Source organism: Podarcis raffonei, chromosome 14 (genome assembly GCF_027172205.1).
Source record: "Podarcis raffonei isolate rPodRaf1 chromosome 14, rPodRaf1.pri, whole genome shotgun sequence".
Lineage (NCBI taxonomy): Eukaryota > Metazoa > Chordata > Lepidosauria > Squamata > Lacertidae > Podarcis > Podarcis raffonei.
Window position 1 is genome coordinate 465204 of NC_070615.1, and position 23366 is coordinate 488569.

Sequence of the window (23366 nt, forward strand, 5' to 3'; positions counted from 1 at the left end):
TGTGTGTTTTAATTTTGTGAAAACCCAATACAAAATTTTTGGGGAAAAGAAAGATAAGTCATATGATGTCAAGGGCGTGTCTGAAATGGCATTATGGCAGGGGTCTCCATCGTGTCAAGAGCCTACATGCACCTAAAAACTCACCCTGGCAAGATGGTGCCCATTTTCAAGAGACCAAGCTGCGGACAAACACCGGCTCCCTCGGCCTGAAGCAAGATGAGCGCTGCACCCCATAGTTGAATTTGACTGGACTTAAACTGTCCAAAGGTCCTTTACCTTTATCTTACCTGTACTGGGTCCTTTAAAAAAAAAGTTTGACATGGCCTATATTGAGGTTAGAAAGAATGTTAGAGTTGAGCATGGAGACCAATAAAATGCATCATTATTAGGTTATTTTCTCTGGGTTGATATCTACATAGTGCTTTAAGATAAGAAAAACATGTGTCTCATTTTAGGCCTCCAAATCAGGAATTCTTTGCACTGCAAATCTGGTCAGCCTTATGCAACTTAAACTGTATGCACCTTTCTTCAAGTTGCAAAAATTAATTTCTGTCTGTGTGCATATTTCTTGTCTAAGCCCTTTAAATTGACCAGTGGAGTAAAACAAATTTGTACACTTTTTTATTTCTATATCAATGACATGGTCCCACATTTAACTTTGGTGGAAATCAAACATTCAGTGTAACTTGAATTACTATCATTTCCACGAGCTAAATGAGATCATGATCATAGACAAGTGTCAACTAAGGGACTGGTGTTACTGGACAGAATCTCAACAGGATTTTCAAGTAATCAAATCCTCAGAAGTTCCCTGTGGTTTCTACTCTTATAAACGGTGCATTTGAGAGCCAACTCCCTGTCTAAACTTTGGCCAGCTTCATTAGGATCTTCCTTTGCTGAGCTGTGTTTCCAAGGAATCCCTCTGCTGTCCTGTATGGACATTATAATAGGGTTCCATACACAGATAGATATTTTATTTGTGGGCAATTGCGAGTGGAGGACACCCAGCATTATTTATTACAGTACCCACTATACTCAGAACCTAGGAGACACTTTCTAAATCCCTTGGTTGTCCAGGAAAGCTGTCTCTCCCTGGCAGAGAGGGGTCTATGGCTGCTCAGGGATGCTAATGCTCCAGTGACTTATAACGTGGCCCTCTTCGCGCTGGTGGCAAGAAAGATCGGTAAGAAAAACCTGGACAAAATTGCAGTAAACTGTAAGGGAGATTCAGAGGCCTAAATAGGAAACTCTCGCAAGCTGTGTGACACCCCCATTCTACACGAGCATTTGCATTTTGTGATCTTGATGGTTCAGGCAGTGGCTCTGCTTTTTATATATAATTATATAGATACTTCTTTTTCCTCACAGTGTTGGTATGATTTTGTCATGGCCTTTGGCAAGTACAGTAAAGCTTATTTTATTGTTGTGTGTCTACTGGTGTTACTTGAGTGGTTTCTATAGAACGTGCATAAAGTGCAGGCATGGGCACACTTGGGTTTAAAGGCCTGTGCATGTTATCTACACTTTGCATATTTACTTTGTGAAACACCAGTGTCAGTGCCGATACATCCATAGCAACTGTGCTCACCTCATAAAGTGTAGAGCCACTCTGAGGTACTGTCATGTGATTTTATGTGTGGATTGCAAATTCTAGTCCTCTTAAAATCCAAGGCACGTTATAGTGTGTTAGGCAGAAATAGAAATGACTGTTACTGTGGTCCTGCAGGTGGAGCTCAAGCGCTCCTATTGAGTTTTGCTCAAAGCATGATGGTTTCTATTACTTTTAATCTTACAACTAAACTGACCAATGGATCAAAAATTCAGAAAATCTTTTGTTGTTGCCCTTTCTTGTACATCTATGACAGTTCCCAAAAATCTGTAAGAATTTACTTTATGTAGGAGCTAGAATTATCGGTATCTGGCTACTCTTAAATGAGATGCTTCTCTCTCCTCCTAAGGTTTTGAATGACACCTGGGTCTCCTTTCCATCCTGGTCTGAAGATTCCACGTTTGTGAGCTCCAAGAAGACTCAGTATGAAGAGCACATCTACCGGTGTGAGGATGAACGATTTGAGGTAGCTATATCAGAGCTTAATGTCATGGGAAGCTTGTGATACTATGTTAGGTTGACCTAATATCTGCTTTGATGAATGAATAGTTCTTGATAGCTTTGGTGTAAAGCACTAACCAAGAGTGTGGGTTGTGAGAAGGAAGGCCACCAATTTGAACCTTGCTCCCACAACAAACAGAGTAGGAGCCTAAAAGACTCACCTCTGCTTCTGTAATATGGGGTAATAATACCAGCATTCCTTGCAAGGTTGTTGTAAGGATTGACTATGGTTGTGTATGTGAGGTGCTTTGAGCACTCAGTGCTGTATAAATGCACAATAGTAATATCATGGTGGTTTGCTATAGTCTTCCTATCTTACCCTCCCAGATGTAATACTTGTCAAAACTTTGCTTGCTGCCATGTGCATCTCCTGAAAGTGAGTAGCTGCAGGCTCATAGGTTTGATGTTTTGCTTCACATAGAAATTAAATTACCTATTACAATAGCACCCTCCACCCACCAAAAAATTAGATTTAAAGACTATTGGATGTGAATAAGGGTTTTGTTTGGATCTATTGCTCTGCTTTTCATCTCAGTTTCCACCATCTTACACAGTGTTGAAAAGCCTTTTGTACTATATGTAAAAACCCCATTCCCACATATGCCAGAATTTGTTTATTTTTTATAGTTTTTATAGTTTATTGCTATAAGCCATGGCTGATGCATGCTCTCCATTTCAGCTGGATGTTGTCTTGGAGACCAACCTAGCGACCATCAGAGTCCTAGAGATGATACAGAAGAAACTCTCACGCTTATCAGCTGAGGAGCAGGCCAAATTCCGGCTGGACAACACTTTGGGCGGCTCCTCAGAAGTTATTCATCGCAAGGCATTGCAGAGGATATATGCTGACAAGGCAGCTGACATCATTGATGGGCTTAGGAAGAATCCAGCCGTCGCAGTCCCTATTGTGTTGAAAAGGTAACTGGGAAATGCAGGTGGAGCACCCTCATCCCCCTCCTTTTTCAGTTTCCCCAAGTGCTGCTTTTTAATGATGGTTTTTTGGGTGGCATTTTTGTCCTGTCATTTAGCAAGGTTCTCAGTGTGACTGATGATTCATTGCACAATTTAAAAAGCAATTTCAGGTAGACCCTTGCCTACGTGGGAGTTACATTCCAAGGCACTGCAAATACCAGTTAAAACTGTATATAATTGAAACACATTGAAAAAGCCTGCAATGCCCCACCCCGCGTTCCACCCTTTTAGTGAAGTTTCAGTGACATCTTTATGATGTTTTAGGGTCCCTTCTGTGTTTGGCACAATTCACGAGCATAAGGTTGCACACATATTGAACAAGTGTGAAGGGAGGCTGCCTGTAATTTAAAAGGCAATATAAAAATACATATCCATTAAGTGAGTGTGTGTACTATATATAGAATTATAGAATCATAGAAGCTTAGAGCTGGAACCGCCTGCAGTGCAGGAATCCCAGCTAAAGCATCCATGGCAGATGACCATCCAACCTCTGCTAAAAAACTTCCAAGAAATGAGAGTCCACAGCCCCCCAGGTGAGACCATTCCAATGTCAAAGAGCTCTTTCTTATATATGCACAGCCTCAAATTCCACAACAGAGACAAAAACTTAATCAATACAATAAATTAAAAGGCCCGGTGCCAAAGAGATGCCAAAGAAGGCACCAGGTCAGCTTCTCCAGGGAGGACATTCCAAAGCTAGGCAAGGAAAATGCCATCTGTCATGTTGACAGGAGTTCATAGTTGAGGGTCACATACAAAGATCTCTGGCTGGGTAGGTATATGCAAAAGAGCAGTCCTTACAAGGTAACCTGGTCACAATCTGTAAAGAAATATAAAGTCAAAGCTAAGACTTTGAATTGGACCAGGAGTGGACCAGGAGCCTGTGCAGCAGTCAGGGCACTCAGCCCCAGCTTGCAGTTTGTATTCAAAAGTCACTCAAGTTCCAGGCCATTCTCAAAGGCAGCCTCCCTTGCATCACGTTGCTTATGGCCCAGAGAAGCTCAATGCTGGTGACCACTCACATTTGTATCTCGCCCCCCACTGAGCTCAAAGTGGCATACATGGATGGGGTTTAGCTCGCTTTATCCTCACAAAAGCCTTGTGACATAGGTTAGACCAAGAGCATGTGGTGAGCTGCACAGTTGAGTGAGGTTTGGAACATGGATCTCCTGCACCCAAGTCCATCATGCTAGCTGTGGATTCGAATGAAGTTACAGCAAAGCAGCTGCTACAGGAGAGTGGATGGTAAACTTCCGTTCATGGCAGAGAATGTTTTTTTAAACAGGGAAAGATCCACAATGGTGATTAATCTGGAATGTTCTGATCTAGTCATGAATTATAATACAGTGGACTCTCGGGTTGCGAACTGATCCATGCGGGGGGCACGTTCACAACCCACAGCGTCCGCAACCCGCAGCACCACGTCTGCACACGCACGGGTTGCGATTCAGTACTTTTGCGTATGCACATGCGCCAAAACCCGGAAGTAATCCGTTCCGGTACTTCCGGGTTTTGGCACTCCGTATCCCGAAAACGCGCAACCTGAAGTGTCTGTAACCCAAGGTATGACTGTAGAGATCAAGACCAAAGTAGCCCATTTTCTGTGTTACATCACCTTCTGCTCGTGTTCTCCCATGCTGAATGTGGTCAAATCACGAATGCCTTGAATATCCCTTGAATGTTAAAGTCTGTCAAAGGCAGGATGCTTTATTCCTGCTAGTCCTTGTGGCTGTACTCATCTCTCAGGCCATGTTGCCTTTCTTTCTGTTAAGGTTAAAAATGAAAGAGGAGGAGTGGAGAGAAGCCCAGAGAGGATTCAACAAAGTATGGCGGGAACAGAATGAGAAATACTACCTGAAGTCCCTTGACCACCAGGGCATCAACTTTAAACAAAATGACACCAAGGTCTTAAGATCAAAGAGCCTTCTTAGCGAGATTGAGACTATTTACGATGAGGTAGGTTGGAGGCTTTGCCCTCTCTGTTTCAACCTTATTTCATCCTGATTGACAATTGATGGAAAGGATGTTGTGTAACCCGAAGCATTTGTAACACGAGGTACCACTGTACTATAATCTGAGGTGGGCAAAAGGGTTTCAGATAGAGAGGAGAAATAGCTGCACCGATGGTGGGAAAGCTTTCAAGGAAACTGGTCCTTTTGGGTGCCATGAAGTCTGCTCTGGCCTCCAGATGAGTGGCTTTGTATAAACTAGAGCTGTCCAAGTGGTCGATTGCGAGCTGCTGGTCAATCGTGGGTTGATCCTGGTTGATCACATGAAAACAACTCTGGCCTTTCCCCCTAAAAAAAAGCTCAGCAACTTTGGCCAATCCAGTGGGTAGATCACTGCCAGTTTATTTATAGTGGGAGCAGATCGCAGTCTCTTGGAAGTTGGTCACCCCTGGTATAAACTTAATTAGTTGCGCAGATCTTTTTATTCTTACTGGGGTAGAGCACTTTCCTGTCCAGCCCAGGCAGTGATTTTCAGCTGATGAGAGAAGAGAGCCATGTGGAGATGGATTTCATGCTCTTTCTCTCCTGATTTTCAGAGGCAGGAGCAGACTTCTGAAGATAACATTGGCCCTCACCTGTCCTTGGCCTACGAAGATAAACAGATCCTGGATGACGCTGCCTCTCTAATTATCCACCACGTGAAGCGGCAGACAGGCATCCAGAAAGAGGACAAATACAAAATCAAGCAGATCATGTATCACTTCATCCCAGACCTGCTCTTTGCTCAGCGAGGCGAGCTGTCTGATGTGGAGGAGGAGGAAGAGGAAGAGATGGATGTGGACGAAGGCTCAGGGGCTGTGAAAAAGCACAATGGTGTGGGGGGTAGTAGCCCTCCTAAAGCCAAGCTGCTCTTCAGCAACACGGCAGCCCAGAAGCTGCGTGGAATGGATGAAGTCTACAACTTGTTCTATGTCAACAACAACTGGTACATTTTCCTCCGTCTCCACCAGATCCTCTGCTTGCGGTTGCTGCGAATATACAACCAGGCCGAACGGCAGATTGAAGAGGAGAATCGGGAAAGGGAGTGGGAGCGGGATGTGCTGGGTGTCAAGCGTGACAAGAGTGACAGCCCTGCCATCCAGCTGCGGTTGAAAGAGCCAAGTGAGTACACCCATACTTGGCTGGGGCTAGTGTGGCAGGTGCTGGTCTTTGACAATGGTCGCCAAGGCAGAAGTGGTGGGGCCGCTTTCTGTTGTAAAGAGCCATCTTCCTTCCCATCAGCACAGTTTGGCTTTTGCTCCAGCCAAGAAAGGCCCTTGTCAACTGCTACAACCTAGAGTGATGGCAATAACTTAAGGGGCTTTAGAATGAGTGTTAGCTCTGCGCTCAATGAATTTATCCACCAGTGGCTATCAGCTACTATAGCTATGTGGAGGCTCCAGATGCAGTAGGTGTATAGCTCTGAATGCCAAGCTCTGGGAGCAAGGAATGGAAGGGACTGCAACTTTTCTGTCCAGCCAGTAAGCTTTCCTGAACCGTCTGCAAGCAGAATGCTGGATAGGTCTTCCTCTGCAGTCAAGAGGGATAACTCCTATTCTCTTGCTCTTCTCCTTTCCCTGTTGCTTGTTTGCCTCTGCTGCCAGAGATTGATGTCCCCAAAATTTCAACCGGATGGGTTAATGATTATAACCCAAGCAACAATAAATGGTTCAAACTATTGTTTATTTTTTAAGTTGAGAGATAAGAAATAGAGGATATAATGCTAAGTCCAGTGAAGGACCCAGACAAGAATAAAGTTAAAAGGGTACTGAATAAAACTGGACAAAGTATTTTTTATATATAAAAAAAATGCAAGTTTCAGCAGTTACATGGAAAGATTCAAATCTTGGTAACTCATTGCTAGCAAGCAGTGAGTAATAGATATCTCATTAGGGAAGAGAAGGAAATGGGCTTCTGCATCTACCTGATAAGGAAGGAAGATATGACATCCCAAACACATACAGTCGTACCTCGGAAGTCAAACAGAATCTGTTCTGGAAGTCCATTCGGCTTCTGATTGGCTGCAGGAAGCTCGGCGTTCGGGAGCCGAGGTATGACTGTATAGGTGGCCAAGAGAGGACTGGCATGCATGGATAGATAGATAGATAGATAGATAGATAGATAGATAGATCCCAGCCACCCCCCTTCAAGCATTTTTAAGTAATGACAGGTGTCTCCATCTTAGTTCCTGGGTATGCTCCATGTATACATGTGATTGCGTAGAGTGGGGAACACTATCTAAAAGCCAAACTCTGCCCAAAATTGGCCAAACTCCATCACAGTCTCTCCCTCCAAATCTTTTTCTCAAACTCCAATATAATCTCCCACCTTCCTACTAGCCCATATCAACATTTAATGGCCAGGTGGTGAGAGGGAGGGAGAAGCAGGTCTCACGTGGAGCATCCTTCTTTCCCCTTTTAGTGGATATCGATGTGGAAGATTACTACCCAGCTTTCCTAGACATGGTGCGGAACCTGCTGGACGGCAACATGGACTCTTCGCAATATGAGGACTCTCTTCGCGAGATGTTCACCATCCATGCCTACATTGCCTTCACCATGGACAAGCTGATTCAGAGTATTGTTAGACAGGTGAGGAGGGGACAGGGGATCTGGGGCTTTCAAGAAAGAACAGGCCTTGTCAGTGCTGTGCTCTAGAAAACCAGTTCAGGGCTCAGTCACTTACTGCTGAACCTCATCTGTCTACCAGAGGAGATGGGGATGAGAAATCCAGGAGGTTGTGTTACCTTTTTGTCTTAACTATTTTGAGCGAGTGATTGATTTATATAGCACTTAATGCCAAAGTAGGCCTCTATAAGTGGTTTATCAAGTTACACAAAAATTAACTTGTACCCACACTTGTTACCCGTAGAAGGAATTGCTATTGGATGATGTGCCATTTGTGAGCTGTAGTTAATTCTCTCTCTGGCACGATTTAGGCTGCAATTTTATGTGGGTTTTTTGCACTTGATAATTTTGGTTACCAGAAAGCATTGTAATGTCTCCTGTATATGATATATCAACAGCTTCAGCACATTGTGAGCGACGAACTCTGTGTACAGGTGACAGAACTGTACCTGGCTGAGAACAGAAATGGAGCTACCGGAGGCCTGCTGTCATCACAGTCATCTCGGTCCCTTGTAGAGACAGCATACCAGCGCAAAGCTGAGCAGCTAATGCAAGATGAGAACTGCTTTAAGGTAAAAAAAAAAGTCTTGGAGTCTTTACAAAGCTAGGAAGAGAGATCCTGATGTACTTAGAGTGGGGGTAACGGAATGGGGACGATCTTCTTTGTCGCTAGCAAAACATCCAAGGATGTGCACGTTTCCAAATTGCATTATGCTTACTGAGCAATTCACCAGGTATTTCACCTGGCTTCTGCCATCGCCCCTTGCAACCACAATTGGCGTAACCACCTACCAGTTCCAGTGCCATAGAGACAAATCGCAAAAGGTGCTATAGGCTTGTATGCAGCAGTGGTTGCTTAATGATGCTCTTGGCCACATGCAGGTAAGCTGTTGTGCTCCGTCAAACAAGCACCTAACTAGTGAAATATATGTAGTTGTTTTTCTAATGATTTATAGTACATTTGACGCAAGCTGGCAGAAGCAGTATTTAGTCAGATCCCAATTAGCTGCTCTTTCTGTTTTGAACAAGCATAGAAAGAAGGTGGCTGCCTCACCTGTGTGCGGGCAGAGGCTTCCATTTCCCTGAATTGCTATTCTTAGCATTTTCATTTTGGTTTCTTGGGTGTCAGTAGAGTGCCTTTCACTTCTCCCCCACCTTCATCACTTTCCCAAATGCTACACTAGACAGACTTAAGCATGGCTTAACTATAGTCCTGATCCCTTACACTTTTCTTTCTATTAAGTAAATGTTGTCCCCCACCTCCCTTACAGATACACAGGCGGCCCCACCAAAGTCCCAGTTTTTTCCACCAGTTCTTCACAATTATTTTTCTCCTCTACAACTCTCTAGTTCCCTTGCACATGGACATTCTTTAGTTGCACTCACACTACCCAGAGCTTCATTTGCACCTGAGATCAAAATGCTGTTAAATATAATGTTTCCTTCCACTGAAGTTCGCTCTGTGTTCCCATTGCTTCCCTGCAGCAGTTTCCATGCCCCCCCCCTTTTAAAAAAAATTGTCCCTACAGGCTGGAGCAAGTTGATATAAAGCTTTTGGTTTCTCTTTTTCCCCCTCAAACCCAAAATTGTGGGTTGGAGGAAGAGAAGCAGGTGATGGACTCAGCTCCATCATTTGTAGCTGAAGTGCTTCCTGCTGTAGTCAGCAAGTCTGGGAAACAAGCAGAAACTGAAGAAAGACAGCTGGGGTAGTGAGAAGCAGAAAAGTGTAGCCACAGAACTAATTTAAAAATGCAATGCCCAGCCCCCCTGCTCAGTGAATCGAAGGACTTGCAGGATTAGTGACTCAGCAGTCCAGCCTGGTCTTGCAGCATGGCTTAGCAGCCGGGAGGGCAATTCCCTCACTTTCACCTTAAGGGCAAAATAATGCAGTTTCTTGATGGAGGCTGCTAGCCTAAAGAAAATTCATGGTTGCTATGGTGAAGATGGCTGACTCATCTGTAGACTTCCAGCAGAGAACTTTTCAAGTGAGCTCTCTGCTTATCTGAACCTTCTTCGATCTCTAACAAGGTGGCTTTACATTGCTGGGCCAAGTTCAGCCTGTATAGCATGTATATGGCTTTGGGTACCTAATAAAAACTCTGAGGATTATTGAGCTCCTTACTGAAGTACTGTCTTCTGTTGTGCAGTTGATGTTTGTTCAGAGCAGAGACCATGTTCAGCTAACTATTGAGTTGCTTGACACAGAAGAGGAGAACTCTGATGACCCTGTTGAGGCTGAGGTAAGAAAAGGACTGCTGTTGGTTGGTGGTTCTTAATTTCAGCTATCAAAGGAACATATACTAAGGAACTATCAAAGGAACATATACAAAGGAACATTTTTACTAAAGCGCTTCAGGTGCAGTAAAAATAGGTCCAGGTTCTATTATGTGGATTTTTTCAGATTTTAACATGTATAGTTTTTCTGTGTATAGTAATAAGCAGATGCTGCTGTTTATCTTCAGAATGTGAGTAGATTATATGTGTGCACAACTCCTTACAAAGGCAAGCAAGTCAGTATATTCAGGCTTCATCTGATCAGGTCAGAAACATTTGTGACCGCTAGATAACTGATTTTTTAAAAGCAAGCTGAAAACATTAGCCATGGTAGGTGCCTAATTCCAAACATTGCATTTTGAAGCATTACATACAAACAACAAGACAAGGTGAACCTCAAACAATTTCCAATATTTAGTTGGAGTTGCCCAGTGCTTTTCTATGACGTCTTCATGCGGAACAATGACTGCATGCATTCTTAGGCTTGAAAGCAAACAAAAAGTCCTTCCAAAATATTTAGGTTCACACAACATAATTATTCAGTGCCAAGGCTACTCATAGAAGATACTGTTGTGCATTGCCAAAGATCACTGCCAAAGCCAGAAGGGTCTAATTTTATTTCTTTTTATAGCCCTTTGTCCCTCAAGTTTGGGGTGAGTAGTGCAATATTTTTAGCAATACAAGTGAAAGAGCAATATATTGTCCTTAACATGAAATGGTTCAGGCTGCTTTCATTGTGACCAATGTAGGGGAAAGGAGTGTGAGTTCTTTAAAAAATGGAACTAAACTTCAAAAGTTTGATCCTGAAAGTTACAGATGCATTTGCACTAGCAAAATTCTATAAAATCTTGGCTTACCAAGATCAGTGAGTTGCCACTTATAAATGTTGTAACATTTGTGCCATTGAACAGTAATTTTAAGCAGATTATTCTATCCCTGCTTTAAAGTCCAAGTGGCACATACCTCTGCTGTTCTAAAACAAATAAGACAGGGTTTCCCCAGCTCTGTTTTTACAAATAATGAGTGTCGCATCAATAATAATAATAACAATAATAACAATAATAACAATAATAATAATTTATTATTTCCCCAGCCATTCCCTGCCTGGTTCCCTGTAACCTCACTTCTCACAGGGAGGGAATCGCCAGAAGGCCCTCAGAGCTGGACCTCAGTGTCCAGGCTGAATGATGGGGGTGGAGACGCTCCTTCAGGTATACTGGACTGAGGCCATTTAGGGCTTTAAAGGGTCAGCACCAACACTTTGAACTGTGCTCAGAAATGTACTGGGAGCCAATGTAGGCCTTTCAGGACCGGTGTTATGTGGTCTCGGCAGCCACTCCCAGTCACCAGTCTAGCTGCCGCATTCTGGATTAGTTGTAGTTTCCAGGTCACCTTCAAAGTAGAGTGCATGGCAGTAGTCCAAGCGGGAGATAACTAGAGCATGCACCACTCTGGCGAGACAGTCTGCAGGCAGGTAGGGTCTCAGCCAGATGAAGCTGGTAGGCAGCTGCCCTGGACACAGAAGGGGAATGGAAGCTCCTCGGAAGTGGGGCTGCGTGCATGGTCCTTCATCCTTGGGTACCAGCGTAGGAAAGCTTCCTCTGTTAAAGGGAGCTCATTGGTGCATCTCTTTATTCTGTGTTCTATTTCAGCGTTGGACCGACTATGTGGATCGGTATGTCAATTCTGATTCTACCTCTCCTGAACTACGGGAACAGCTGGCCCAGAAGCCAGTATTTCTGCCAAGGTGAGTGAAATGATACTGCGCATTACTCTAAGAACTAATGGGTCATTTTGAGGCATGCATTTCCTCTGGAGATCATAGCCCCATTGCCTAGGGTCACTGTAGGAAACTGGCAGCTGGAAAGAACATGGTGGCAGTTGTGTGCTGCTGCTGCTGCTGCTGCTGCTAATAATAATAATAATAATAATAATAATAATAATAATAATAATAGTCTGAGAGTTCCTTGTAGACCTCTGCTCTTGTGACTTTAGCTGCTCTCCCCCCCCCAAAAAAAAACCCAACAAAGCAGAAATAGGAAATGTTTCAGATCGGGGTGGTCACTAATATGTACTTGGACAACCCTGCTTCAGCTTCATGCAGTTGCACTGTGCACAGACTCTGTAAACAGCTTTGAAGCTCTCCCATGGTTGTGGCTAAGTGCTGATCCACACATTAAAAATAGCCGTAGCTGTCTGTCTATGTCTCCCTCTCCTTGTGGTGGAAGGCCCTTCACCGAGTGCTTGGCACAAGCAAAGAGGAAAGGAGTGGGTTACAAGGACTGGTTGATCTAATGCTTGCCTGTACTGAGGAGGAAAAACTAGCCAGCAAATGTCATCATGAGCTTTTGTGGCAATTCTTTGAATGAATGTGCCTTGGTAGCATATCAAAGATCACTTTTTTGGTCAGGAAAAAAGGATGGTTATGTATAACAGGAGTTTCTCCTCCGCAGTGCAGGTCAAGCACCAATTTAGCCAGTGCCTGGGAATCACCCTTCCCCTCTCAGCTTGGGCTGAACTCTGCTGCGAGGGGATTTGCTCCTTTCCCCAGCAGTTTTTCAGCAAGTGGAGGAGGATGCAGGCAACCACGGCAACGTTAAATGTGTTAATCATCCCTTACGCTCTTATCGTCATTCAGCACGAGCAGTGTGATGGATTTTGAGGAGCAGGCCCCGCGAGCCACAACGTCCAGCCCGATGAGGGAGGCGGGTGCTAATTCCAGCAGGGGCTCTCTGCTTTACAGGAACTTGAGGCGGATCCGCAAGTGTCAGCGGGGTCGGGAGCAGCAGGAGAAGGACGGGAAGGAGGGTATCAGCAAGAAGCCCTTGGAGAACGTGGAGAGCTTGGACAAACTGGAGTGCAAATTCAAGCTCAACTCCTACAAGATGGTGTACGTGATCAAATCGGAGGATTACATGTACAGGAGGACTGCTCTGTTGCGTGCCCATCAGGTAGGCCTGAGCAAAGCGGGTGGGGTGAGCAGCTGTGGCTTCTCCTCAAGGGAAAGCTGCAGGCAGCCAGGATACAGTGGTGTTTTGGTTCATTCCCCCTGCAGCCCTCTGCTTGCATCACTGTTCATCAAAGCAACTGTGTTTATGACCAGAGGTGTCAGGGTCTGGTCCGTATCTTACTGGGAGATCAACTGGGAACTCACTGTATTCTGCATACACTGGCTTGCCTTGTTGCCAGTAAAGGGGGATCACTTCAATGGTACACTTAGTATGTGTAATGGGAGCCACTTTTCCTGGCAGAAAACCTGTGTCCATTAGACTATATGCAGATTGTGACATGGAGGGAAAAGAGGGTTGTACATGTGCTAAGCAGGCATGCATGTCTGACCAAGGCCTCACTGCATAATGCCAGTCACTAAAGCTTTCTCTTGTTTTCTCCCTTCCTTGTAGTCCCATGAAAGGGTGAGCAAAAGGCTGCACCAGCGATTCCAGGCCTGGGTTGACAGGTGGACCAAGGAGCACGTGACCCGTGAAATGGCAGCTGAAACTAGCAAGTGGCTAATGGGGGAGGGCTTGGAAGGCTTGGTGCCTTGCACCACTACCTGCGACGCAGAGGACCTGCACTTCGTGAGCATTAACAAGTACCGCGTCAAATATGGCACAATATTCAAGACGCCCTAAACTCCTGGGGGATAGGAAAAGGTCGAGTTGTGGGTGCACATTTTGTGCAGGTTCATCAAGGAAAACAAGGAAGATGCCTTCCTCCCGCCTCCTCCCCAGCCCCTCGCTGTTATCTCCATAACAACAGCCACTTCTGGACTAATTCATAGCTGGTACATCTCGTTGCCCCGGGGGGGCACTTTTGGAAATGTCCATCCTGAGAAACGGAAGCTGGAACTGCTGCCCAGAGGCTGAGATCACACACATGCTCCATGCCATGAGGGGCGCTGAGGTGTCCAAGTCGCTGTAGAGAAGCCCATCTTTCCTGTACACACACCAGCAGCGTTCTCCCAGCCACATGGGCATCAGTGACAACTGGGGGCTTTGAATAGCCTGACAAGATGTGGTGCGTTTGAACACCCCCTCCCCAAGAAGAAAAAGGAAAAAAAGTCTTGCAGCCAGAGTATCTTGGTTGGGAATCTCCAAAATGCCCAGTCCCCAGCTTCAACAGGAGTAGGCAGCAGACTTTCTGGAACCTTCCATCGGCTCTCAGGGCTCAGCAGTCCAGATGGCGGAAACATTGGCTCTTGAGTTTGCTGCCCCCTTCTCTTTTCTCTCCAGTTCCTTCCTTGCTATCTGGGTGCCTGACTTAACACAAACCATTTAAGATCGGTCAGTCCTTTCCAGTGCCAGTGGAACGATCGTTTTGTTTGGGGTTTGTTTTTTTTGTTTTTTTGAACCTGCTTGTTTACTAGTCTCTCTTAGTGCCATGCACCAGCTTTTCACACAAACACTTCCTCTCACCTACACAGTACCCCTATACAGACAACACAAGCTTTCACAATAGCAACAACCTATATTAAACTGGTTTCCCCCCTCTTTTTTGTAAATAAATGTACATACTTGTCAAAAATTTTTTGTTTTTTATTAAAGAAAAAGTATGCTTGATGTGCTAGTATAACTATACTAGCTTCTTGTGTACCTTAGTACCAGGTGGCTTCAGGTTCAGGTTTTAGTACCTACAGATGAGAGTGACAGAGACATTTTTATTACACTTTCTACCAAAGGGAGTTATCATTGTAGTGCTTTGTGTGGAAACTTGTTCCTTTTTGTAAAAAATAAATAAATACAAAAATACAAAAATATTATTATTATTATTATTATTATTAATAATAATAATAATAATACATCTTGGTTCTTACCAGAGAAAGATGTGTTCTTGCTGGTTCCCTCACTCTGTTCTGAGAGATGTATGGCTACCAATTGCGGGCAGGGAGGCATCCAACCCAACAAAAAAAATTCTTCATGGAAAGGGAAAAAAGGATATGCGTGTGAGAGAGAATGAGAATGTGTGTGTAGTGGGATTACATGACTCGTATTTTAAGCAGCCTATGTGATATATGAATGATAATATATATCAGAATTTTTAAATTCTTTTTGTTTGTTTGTTTTGGGGAGATTGTTTTGCTGGGTAGTTTTTTTATTATCCACCTAGTCTTCCAGCTCAGAGAATTTGCACTTTTTGAAAGTGTTGCTGAGCTCCCTAGTTTGGGGTTGATTGTGCTTTCTTGTGTGATTCTTCTCATTGTTGAAGAAAATATCCTAAATACCAAACCAGTATTTGATAGAGCTGCTCAAGAGAGAGAGAAGAGAGAGTGTTGTGTGTGTGTGTGTGTGTGTGTGTGTGTGTGAGAGAGAGAGAGAGAGAGAGAGAGAGAGCGCACATGCAAGACCATAGGAAAAAAGAGGGGTGGCCTTTTGTGGTTTCACCAGTAACATACACAAGCAGGGACATTTTTTTTTACTATAGATGGCACGAACAAAAACTGAAGATATTAAGGTCTCTCTTTAACAAAAGTTGCTGTGGGTTTTGTAGATGGCAATGAAGCTAATATTTGTGCACTCCTCCAAGGAGGCATTGGTTGCTTGTACAAAGTGACAAAACCAAGAGACCTTTAAAAATATGGCTTGCTGGTATTTGTCTTCTCCCCAAATCTGCCAAACTTACATCTCTCCAGGTATCCCAGCAAGTAGCTGTCCACACTCTCAGAACAGTGTTGTCACGGTCCAAGGCAAAGAAATTAGAGAGGAGAAAAAGAGGACCTGTGCAAGTATCTCTCTCTTCCCTGTAGCTTAAGAGAACAGTGTAGAGGCGCAGGTTGGGCCTCTGCAGTAAGAGGCAGGTTTGCACAGGGGAATGTGACCTGCAGCGGTAAAAGCAAGGAGTGGAGCCCAGCTGGGGAGTTCTTATGGTATGCCAGCAATAAGCTAACTTACCCATGTCTCCTTCCCTTGCCCTTTTAAAAGAGGGGGATGACAACACTACTGTGTCCTGTTCCATTTTGCTTGTGCTGCTCCCCTGCTCCTCACTCTCGACAGCCTCTCAGATGTACCTCTTCTGTGTATATTTAAACTATCAGTTTAGACCTTTTTACCAAGTTAGAAGATAAAACACTTTGCCCAAGTGTCATTTTGAACAAGACAGGTAGAGCAGGGTGGGATTTTTTTCTCACCCAGTGTTTTTGAGGGTAAGAAAAACCCCTGCAGCTGCAAAATAAAGGAGGCCACTGCCCTTCCTGTAGCAGGATTTCAGAATTCAGCATTTCTCTCTCCCCACCCCCTGACCCTCCCAACCCTGATGTCTGACATCTGAGCTCCAAGCTCCTAGTCCTGGCCTGTACAAATAGCAAAATACTTTCGTTCTTATTTTAAATTGCTTTTTGTATTCTGTAATGTGAACCTTTTTGCCACCTATTCATGTGATTTCTATACAGATGTTGTAAACTTGACTGTAGTGCAGTATTTCCATTAAAATATCAGGGCTACTCGTGTACAGATTTGGTGGTCCTTCCTGATCAAACTTGGCCAAAAACATTGGTGAGGTCTTGATTGGGTGAACTTGAAAAGTGCTGTTTGGGCTCTTGACTTGCATGCATTTGCCTCTGGTGTGCAAAACTGCTCAAAGCGGGTTGGTTCTCTTCAATAGACAAGCGCAACAGTGAGCAAAAATGTTTTCGGTTGTTGGGATTGTAATTCCCTTTTGTCAGATATGGTACAAAGGTGCTGGTATACTTGATTCTGATTTGAAGAAGTTTGATAGGGGCCTGTCCCCTTTAGAATTGGAAGTATGGCCTCATCTAAGTACAGATTGGCAAATTGCAATTTTCAGTTTCAGTCTGTTTCTCATTTTTCAAAGTTCCGTTTGTTCCATTTCTACATTTGTTTTGTAATTATTTTTTTAGGAAGTTCACACACAAAATTGTGTGCATTTCTCCTGATGTATGGTTGACTGTACATGATTTTGCCTAATACATGCATTTTTGCAAGCAATTTTCCCATCTAAAATGCATTGTGTACATTATTTTCACTGACTTTCTCTTTGTATGCACTTTCCCCAAATGTACCCTTTTTGTACAAATTTTCTTTTTTGGTTGGAGGAACTGCATTGCAAAATTGGAAGAAGTTCAGATTTCAAATATTAACTGTGTTTTGGTTTGCGTATTGAATCAGGAAGTGCAACCGAAACAGGTTCCTGAAGAATTTCTCCGCAGTCCCTCCCCAGTCAGATCCCTTCCCACCCTTTTGAGCCTTTAGCTTGGACACTTGGCTTTCACGTCCTTAAAAGACAACTAAATGGAGATCTGTGTAGATGTGCTACGTGCTGTGCTGAAAGGTAGAATCTCGTTACTGGAGGTACAAAGTAGCCTGTGGAAGATTCTCACTCCAGTGCAGCACTCTTAGCCTGTTTTTTCTAACGTGGAGGTCCCATAGCTGCAAATATTAAAAGTAGTTGTCTAGTCTAGATTAAAATTTGGAATAGGGAGGTGCTGTCATAGGGCAGTTCAACTCATAAGATCTCTCTTCCCCACCCCCTCCCTTGGTACTAGACCAGGATTTTCTGGTCCATCGTTTTCAGTAGCAGCCAGGCAGATTTATCTGGGAAGTTTTCTGGCACAGCACAAACAAGTCTGCTGTCTCTTGTGTCCAAAGTGTCCGCTCCTAGATGGAAAGGTTTAATATTCAGCAAGCAGCACATAATAGCCATTTACTCTCCCTGTTGCACCTCATCACTAAGCTGGTCACCATCTTGACTCCATATTCGGCAAGGATGGAAATGACTGGGCTGGGATATGCTCATTATTGCAGATTTTCAGACTGTCAGCAGAGGGCCCCCAACAGCTGGAAAGGAGGGAGCAAGAGGGATTGTGCTCAGTTGTAAGTTTCCAATTTGTTTTAAGCCAGACTCTGTCTATAGATGCTGCTTCTCTTATGGTGAAATCATTTGTGCACAATCTAAAAAATGCAATATTTGATAATCAGTATTTTGCTTTCCCTGTTTTTGTTGTTGCTCCCTCTCACACTTCATGTTATGGGTGTTTCTCACTTTACATACCTGGGTCATGACACCAACTGTGAGCCAAGACTGTGACATGGAGGAGGAAAGGCCGGATGGCTCAGCAAGAGCAAAGTTGCAAGTCACAGAGACTCTGAACTCTGGTCCCAAAGCCAAGTCTGAGATGGAGTCACTTAGTCAGGAGCCTCTTGAGACAGCTTTCCAAGCTTATGACTCCCTTCAAATATGGAACCCCCTGAACAGGTTTCCCTGAGGAACCAGCACCCCCCCTTTATACACCAAGGACCTCACATTCCTCAATGCCTGCTCTTCATCGTAGCCAGCATGGAAAGTGGGAGCTGACAGACCTTTTGGAATGTCACCCCAGCTGATGCATGATGAGGCTGCTTAACGTGGGAGAAGAGATTGCTCCCTTCTTCCAAGGCAGCTTATTGCAGGGGTCAGCAAACTTACCGTGCCTCGGGCCGGTGTCATAGAATCATAGAATCATAGAGTTGGAAGAGACCACAAGGGCCATCGAGTCCAACCCCCTGCCAAGCAGGAAACACCATCAGAGCACTCCTGACATATGGTTGTCAAGCCTCTGCTTAAAGACCTCCAAAGAAGGAGACTCCACCACACTCCTTGGCAGCAAATTCCACTGTCGAACAGCTCTTACTGTCAAGAAGTTCTTCCTAATGTTTAGGTGGAATCTTCTTTCTTGTAGTTTGGAACCATTGCTCCGTGTCCGCTTCTCTGGAGCAGCAGAAAACAACCTTTCTCCCTCCTCTATGTGACATCCTTTTATATATTTGAACATGGCTATCATATCACCCCTTAACCTCCTCTTCTCCAGGCTAAACATGCCCAGCTCCCTTAGCCGTTCTTCATAAGGCATCGTTTCCAGGCCTTTGACCATTTTGGTTGCCCTCCTCTGGACACGTTCCAGTTTGTCAGTGTCCTTCTTGAACTGTGGTGCCCAGAACTGGACACAGTACTCCAGGTGAGGTCTGACCAGAGCAGAATACAGTGGCACTATTACTTCCCTTGATCTAGATGCTATACTCCTATTGATGCAGCCCAGAATTGCATTGGCTTTTTTAGCTGCCGCGTCACACTGTTGGCTCATGTCAAGTTTGTGGTCAACCAAGACTCCTAGATCCTTTTCACATGTACTGCTCTAAAGCCAGGTGTCACTGTATTTGTGCCTCTCATTTTTTTTGCCCAAGTGCAATACTTTACATTTCTCCCTGTTAAAATTCATCTTGTTTGTTTTGGCCCAGTTCTCTAATCTGTCAAGGTCGTTTTGAAGTGTGATCCTGTCCTCTGGGGTGTTAGCCACCCCTCCCAGTTTGGTGTCATCTGCTACTTTGATCAGGATGCCCTTGAGTCCATCATCCAAGTCGTTGATAAAGATGTTGAATAAGACCGGGCCCAAGACAGAACCCTGTGGCACCCCACTAGTCACTCTTCTCCAGGATGAAGAGGAACCATTGATAAGCACCCTTTGGGTTCGGTCAGTCAGCCAGTTACAAATCCACTGAGTGGTAGCATAGTCAAGACCGCATTTTACCAGCTTCTTTACAAGAATATCATGGGGCACCTTGTCAAATGCCTTGCTGAGATCAAGGTAGGCTACATCCACTGCGTTCCCTTCATCTACCAGGCTTGTAATTCTGTCAAAAAACGAGATCAGGTTAGTCTGACATGACTTATTTTTCATCCATGCTGACTATTGGTGATCACAGCATTCCTTTCTAGGTGCTCACAGACTGTTTGCTTAATGATCTGCTCCAGAATCTTCCCTGGTATTGATGTCAGACTGACTGGGCGGTAATTATTTGGGTCCTCTCTTTTCCCCTTTTTGAAAATAGGGACAACATTTGCCCTCCTCCAGTCTGCTGGGACTTTGCCTGTTCTCCAGGAATTCTCAAAGATGACTGCCAGTGGTTCTGAGATCACATCTGCCAGTTCTTTTAATACTCTTGGATGCATTTCATCTGGCCCTGGAGACTTGAATACATCTAAACTAGCCAAGTATTCTTGTACTATCTCCTTAGTTATTCTGGGCTATGTTTCCTCTGCTGAATCATTTGCTCCAAATTCTTCAGGTCGGGCATTGTTTTCTTTATCGGAGAAGACTGAGGCAAAGAAGGCATTGAGGAGTTCAGCCCTTTCTGTGTCCCCTGTTTGCATTTCACCATCTTCTCCTCTGAGTGACCCCACTGTTTCTTTGTTCTTCCTTTTGCTACGAACATACCCATAAAAGCCTTTTTTGTTGCGTTTAACCTCTCTAGCAAGCCTGAGTTCATTCTGTGCTTTAGCTTTTCTGACTTTGTGTCTACACGTGCTGGCTATTTGTTTGAATTCCTCTTTGGTGGTTTCCCCCCTTTTCCATTTTTTGTACACATCCTTTTTTAATCTTAACTTAGTTAAAAGTTCTTTAGATAGCCACCCTGGCTTCTTTAGGCACCTTCCATGTTTCCGTCTCATTGGTATTGCCTGAAGTTGTGCTTTTACTATCTCCCTCTTAACAAACTCCCAGCCATCATGAACTCCCTTTCCTTTTAGTATTACTGTCCATGGGATCTCACCCAGCACTTCCCTAAGTTTTATGAAGTCGGCTTTCTTAAAGTCAAGAAATTGAGTCCTAGTATGCTTGGCTGCTCCTTTCCGCTGTATAGTAAACTTCAGAAGTGCATGATCACTCGCGCCTAATGATCCTTCCACTTCTACCCCACTAACCAGGTCATCAACATTGGTTAGGACCAGATCTAAAATGGCTGTTCCTCTTGTTGCTTCTCCCACTTTCTGGACAATGAAGTTGTCTGCAAGGCCAGTGAGGAATCTGTTTGACCTTATGCTCTTGGCTGAGTTTGACATCCAACAAATATCCAGGTAATTGAAATCCCCCATTACTACTATCTCCCTTCCTTTTGCATGCTTGGCCATCTGTTCCAGGAAGGCATCATCTATGTCCTCCATTTGGCTTGGGGATCTATAGTAAACTCCCACAATGATGTCACTGTTATTCTTCTCTCCCTTAATTTTGACCCAAATGCTCTCACTTTGGCTTTGAGGTTCTAAATCTTGGATCTCTTCACAGGTATACACATCCCTGACATATAACACCACTCCTCCTTTCTAGTCTGGTCTGTTTCTCTGAAATAGATTGTATCCCTCCATTATTACATTCCAATCGTGGGACTTATCCCACCAGGTTTCAGTGATGCCTATTATGTCATATTTAGTTTGCTGTACCAAGAGCTCAAGCTCATCTTGTTTATTTCCCATGCTTTGCGCATTAGTGTACAGACATTGAAGTCCATTAATCATTCCCCCGTGTCTCTTATTTAAGGATTTTTTCCTCCCACCACTAGGTCTGCGTGCTGTTAGCTCCATTTGGTCTATGACATTTGGATGATCATCTTCATCAATTGATAGACTCCTACCTTCAGGAGCACTGTCTCCCTCCCCCACATTAGTCAGTTTAAAGCCCTCCTGATGAGGTTTCTGAGATTTTTGGCAAAAACATTCCTCCCAACCGTTGTGAGGTGCAGCCCATCGCTTGCCAGAAGTCCATCTTCAAGAAACTGCAGTCCATGATCTAAGAATCCAAACCGTTCCTGTTTACACCATTTGCGAAGCCAGCTGTTCACTTCCACTATTTTTCCCTCTCTCCCTGGGCCACGTCGTTCAACTGGGAGGACAGATGAGATGACAATTTGTGCATTTAATTGCTTCAATTTCCTGCCCAGAGCCTCGTCTCTTTTGATCTTCTGGAGGCTATTGCTTGCAGTGTCATTGGTTCCCACATGAACCAAGAGGAAGGGGTATTTGTCAGTGGGTTTTATGATTCCTTGCAGTCTGTAATGGTTCTAGGGGTTGCTCGTGCGTAAATCGGCACCACACCTGGCTGGGTTGCCTGAATGAACCCTTTCTGTCCGGACAGCCACTCACCCGTGGCTGTCTCAATTGCTGGCAGAATCCGTCAGTGGGCGTTTCTTGAACTTCTTCCAGCAAAGAAGCTCTTTGACGCCTAGTGGCCGCCTACTCTCCCTGTGCGACAGTTCCCTGACACAGTCGTTCAGTTACATCTTGGATCTTAGCCCCGGGGAGACAGCACACTTCCCGAGACATCTTGTCAGGCCCACAGATCACTGCTTCTGTTCCCCTCAGTAGGGAATCCCCTATCACCACTACACGCCTCCTCTTAGGTTTGGTTGGGGTTCTTCCGTGAGCTGTCCGTTCCAAGGTCGCCTGCACATTCCCTGAGGACTGACTTTGCTGCTCGTCTTCATATACCTGATCGACTGTAATGAGGGAGGGATCCTCAAATGGAGTCTGCTCTTCGTCTTCCATGCTAGGGGAGAGGACCTCAAAGCGATTGTGTATTTCATTGTGACCTCAAAGCGATTGTGTCTCCAGCGCCAATTGCACGGAGGGTGGGGGAGCGCGTGCCCATATGCACACGCTATTTCTGGTGCACTTCCAGGTCGGAGGAGCACCGGAAATAGCTTGTGTGCATGTGCATGGGCCTCCAACCCAGATGTGCACCAGAAATGGGCCTCCAACCCGGATGTGCACAATGCTTGCACATGCGCACAAGCTATTTCCAGTGCTCCTCTGACCCGGAAGTGGGCAGCCACACAGCGCAGCGCCAGTAAGAGTGGGTGGCCGGGGTCGCTGCGGGCCGGATAAACAAGCCCCTTGGACCTTATCCTGCCCGCGGGCCTTAGTTTGGGGACCCCTGGCTTATTGTGTTGTTTCTGTGCTGTGTGTTAAAAAAGAGATGCCTTTTGTCAGCATGTTATTCAAGTCTGAGAGCTGCAACTCTAGCCAAACCTTGCCTGCTTTGCCTCAGCCAGCATCTTCCTGTGTCCCATTGTGCTTCGCAGTTGGGGTATTACAGGCAGTGGTTTTCAGCGAGTATCCTAAGTCCTTAAACTCGTTAGGTGTTAGGCATTTTTAGGAGCTGTGCCCGATTACACAGCACTTCATCAAACAATCCTCTTTCCAGCATGCTTGAAGATTAGCTGCTTGCTTCTAGCCCCTAATTATGCTGACATCCTAACAGCAAGCATTGGGCAAAAAAGAAAGAGGGGAAACCCTAATAATTGCTGTCTCTGAAGTATTCATAAATTAACATACTCTGAATGAATTCAAACTTAATTTAACAGGCCAGTACTCCTATTGTGAGTGTTTTAGTATGCAGCATTGTTTGGAATTAGTGGAGAAGCACTTCCCCTTGCATAAGGGATCAGGGTCAAAAGTAGATGAGGCAGCAGTTTGCCCTAACAAGAGAAAATGTCAAACGGTTTAAGGAGCTGTGCAGCAATTTTCACACAGTGGGAAAGTGGCACAACTCAGTGCAGAGCACCTGCTTTGAATGCAGAAGGTCCCAGGTTTGGACCCCCGCATCCATTATGGGGGCTGGGGGAGAACCCTGCT

The 23366-nt window shown here is 44.7% G+C and overlaps 1 protein-coding gene across 5 annotated transcripts in view; it reads left to right on the plus strand.

The window, feature by feature from the left end:
* The window catches only part of SIN3A (SIN3 transcription regulator family member A), a 59141-nt gene extending 42726 nt beyond the window's left edge, over positions 1-16415 (plus strand). For 3 of the 5 annotated variants that reach the window (XM_053365298.1, XM_053365297.1, XM_053365301.1), the window contains 10 exons: positions 1959-2075; positions 2790-3028; positions 4855-5038; positions 5628-6192; positions 7492-7661; positions 8096-8269; positions 9845-9937; positions 11624-11718; positions 12610-12922; positions 13373-16415. In XM_053365298.1, coding sequence (XP_053221273.1) covers positions 1959-2075; positions 2790-3028; positions 4855-5038; positions 5628-6192; positions 7492-7661; positions 8096-8269; positions 9845-9937; positions 11624-11718; positions 12610-12922; positions 13373-13603 — 2181 coding nt within the window. In that variant the 3' untranslated portion in view covers positions 13604-16415. The remainder of the gene's footprint in view (positions 1-1958; positions 2076-2789; positions 3029-4854; positions 5039-5627; positions 6193-7491; positions 7662-8095; positions 8270-9844; positions 9938-11623; positions 11719-12609; positions 12923-13372) is intronic. The other 2 variants (XM_053365299.1, XM_053365300.1) reach the window with 2 other exon arrangements.
* The last annotated feature ends 6951 nt before the right edge of the window (positions 16416-23366 follow it).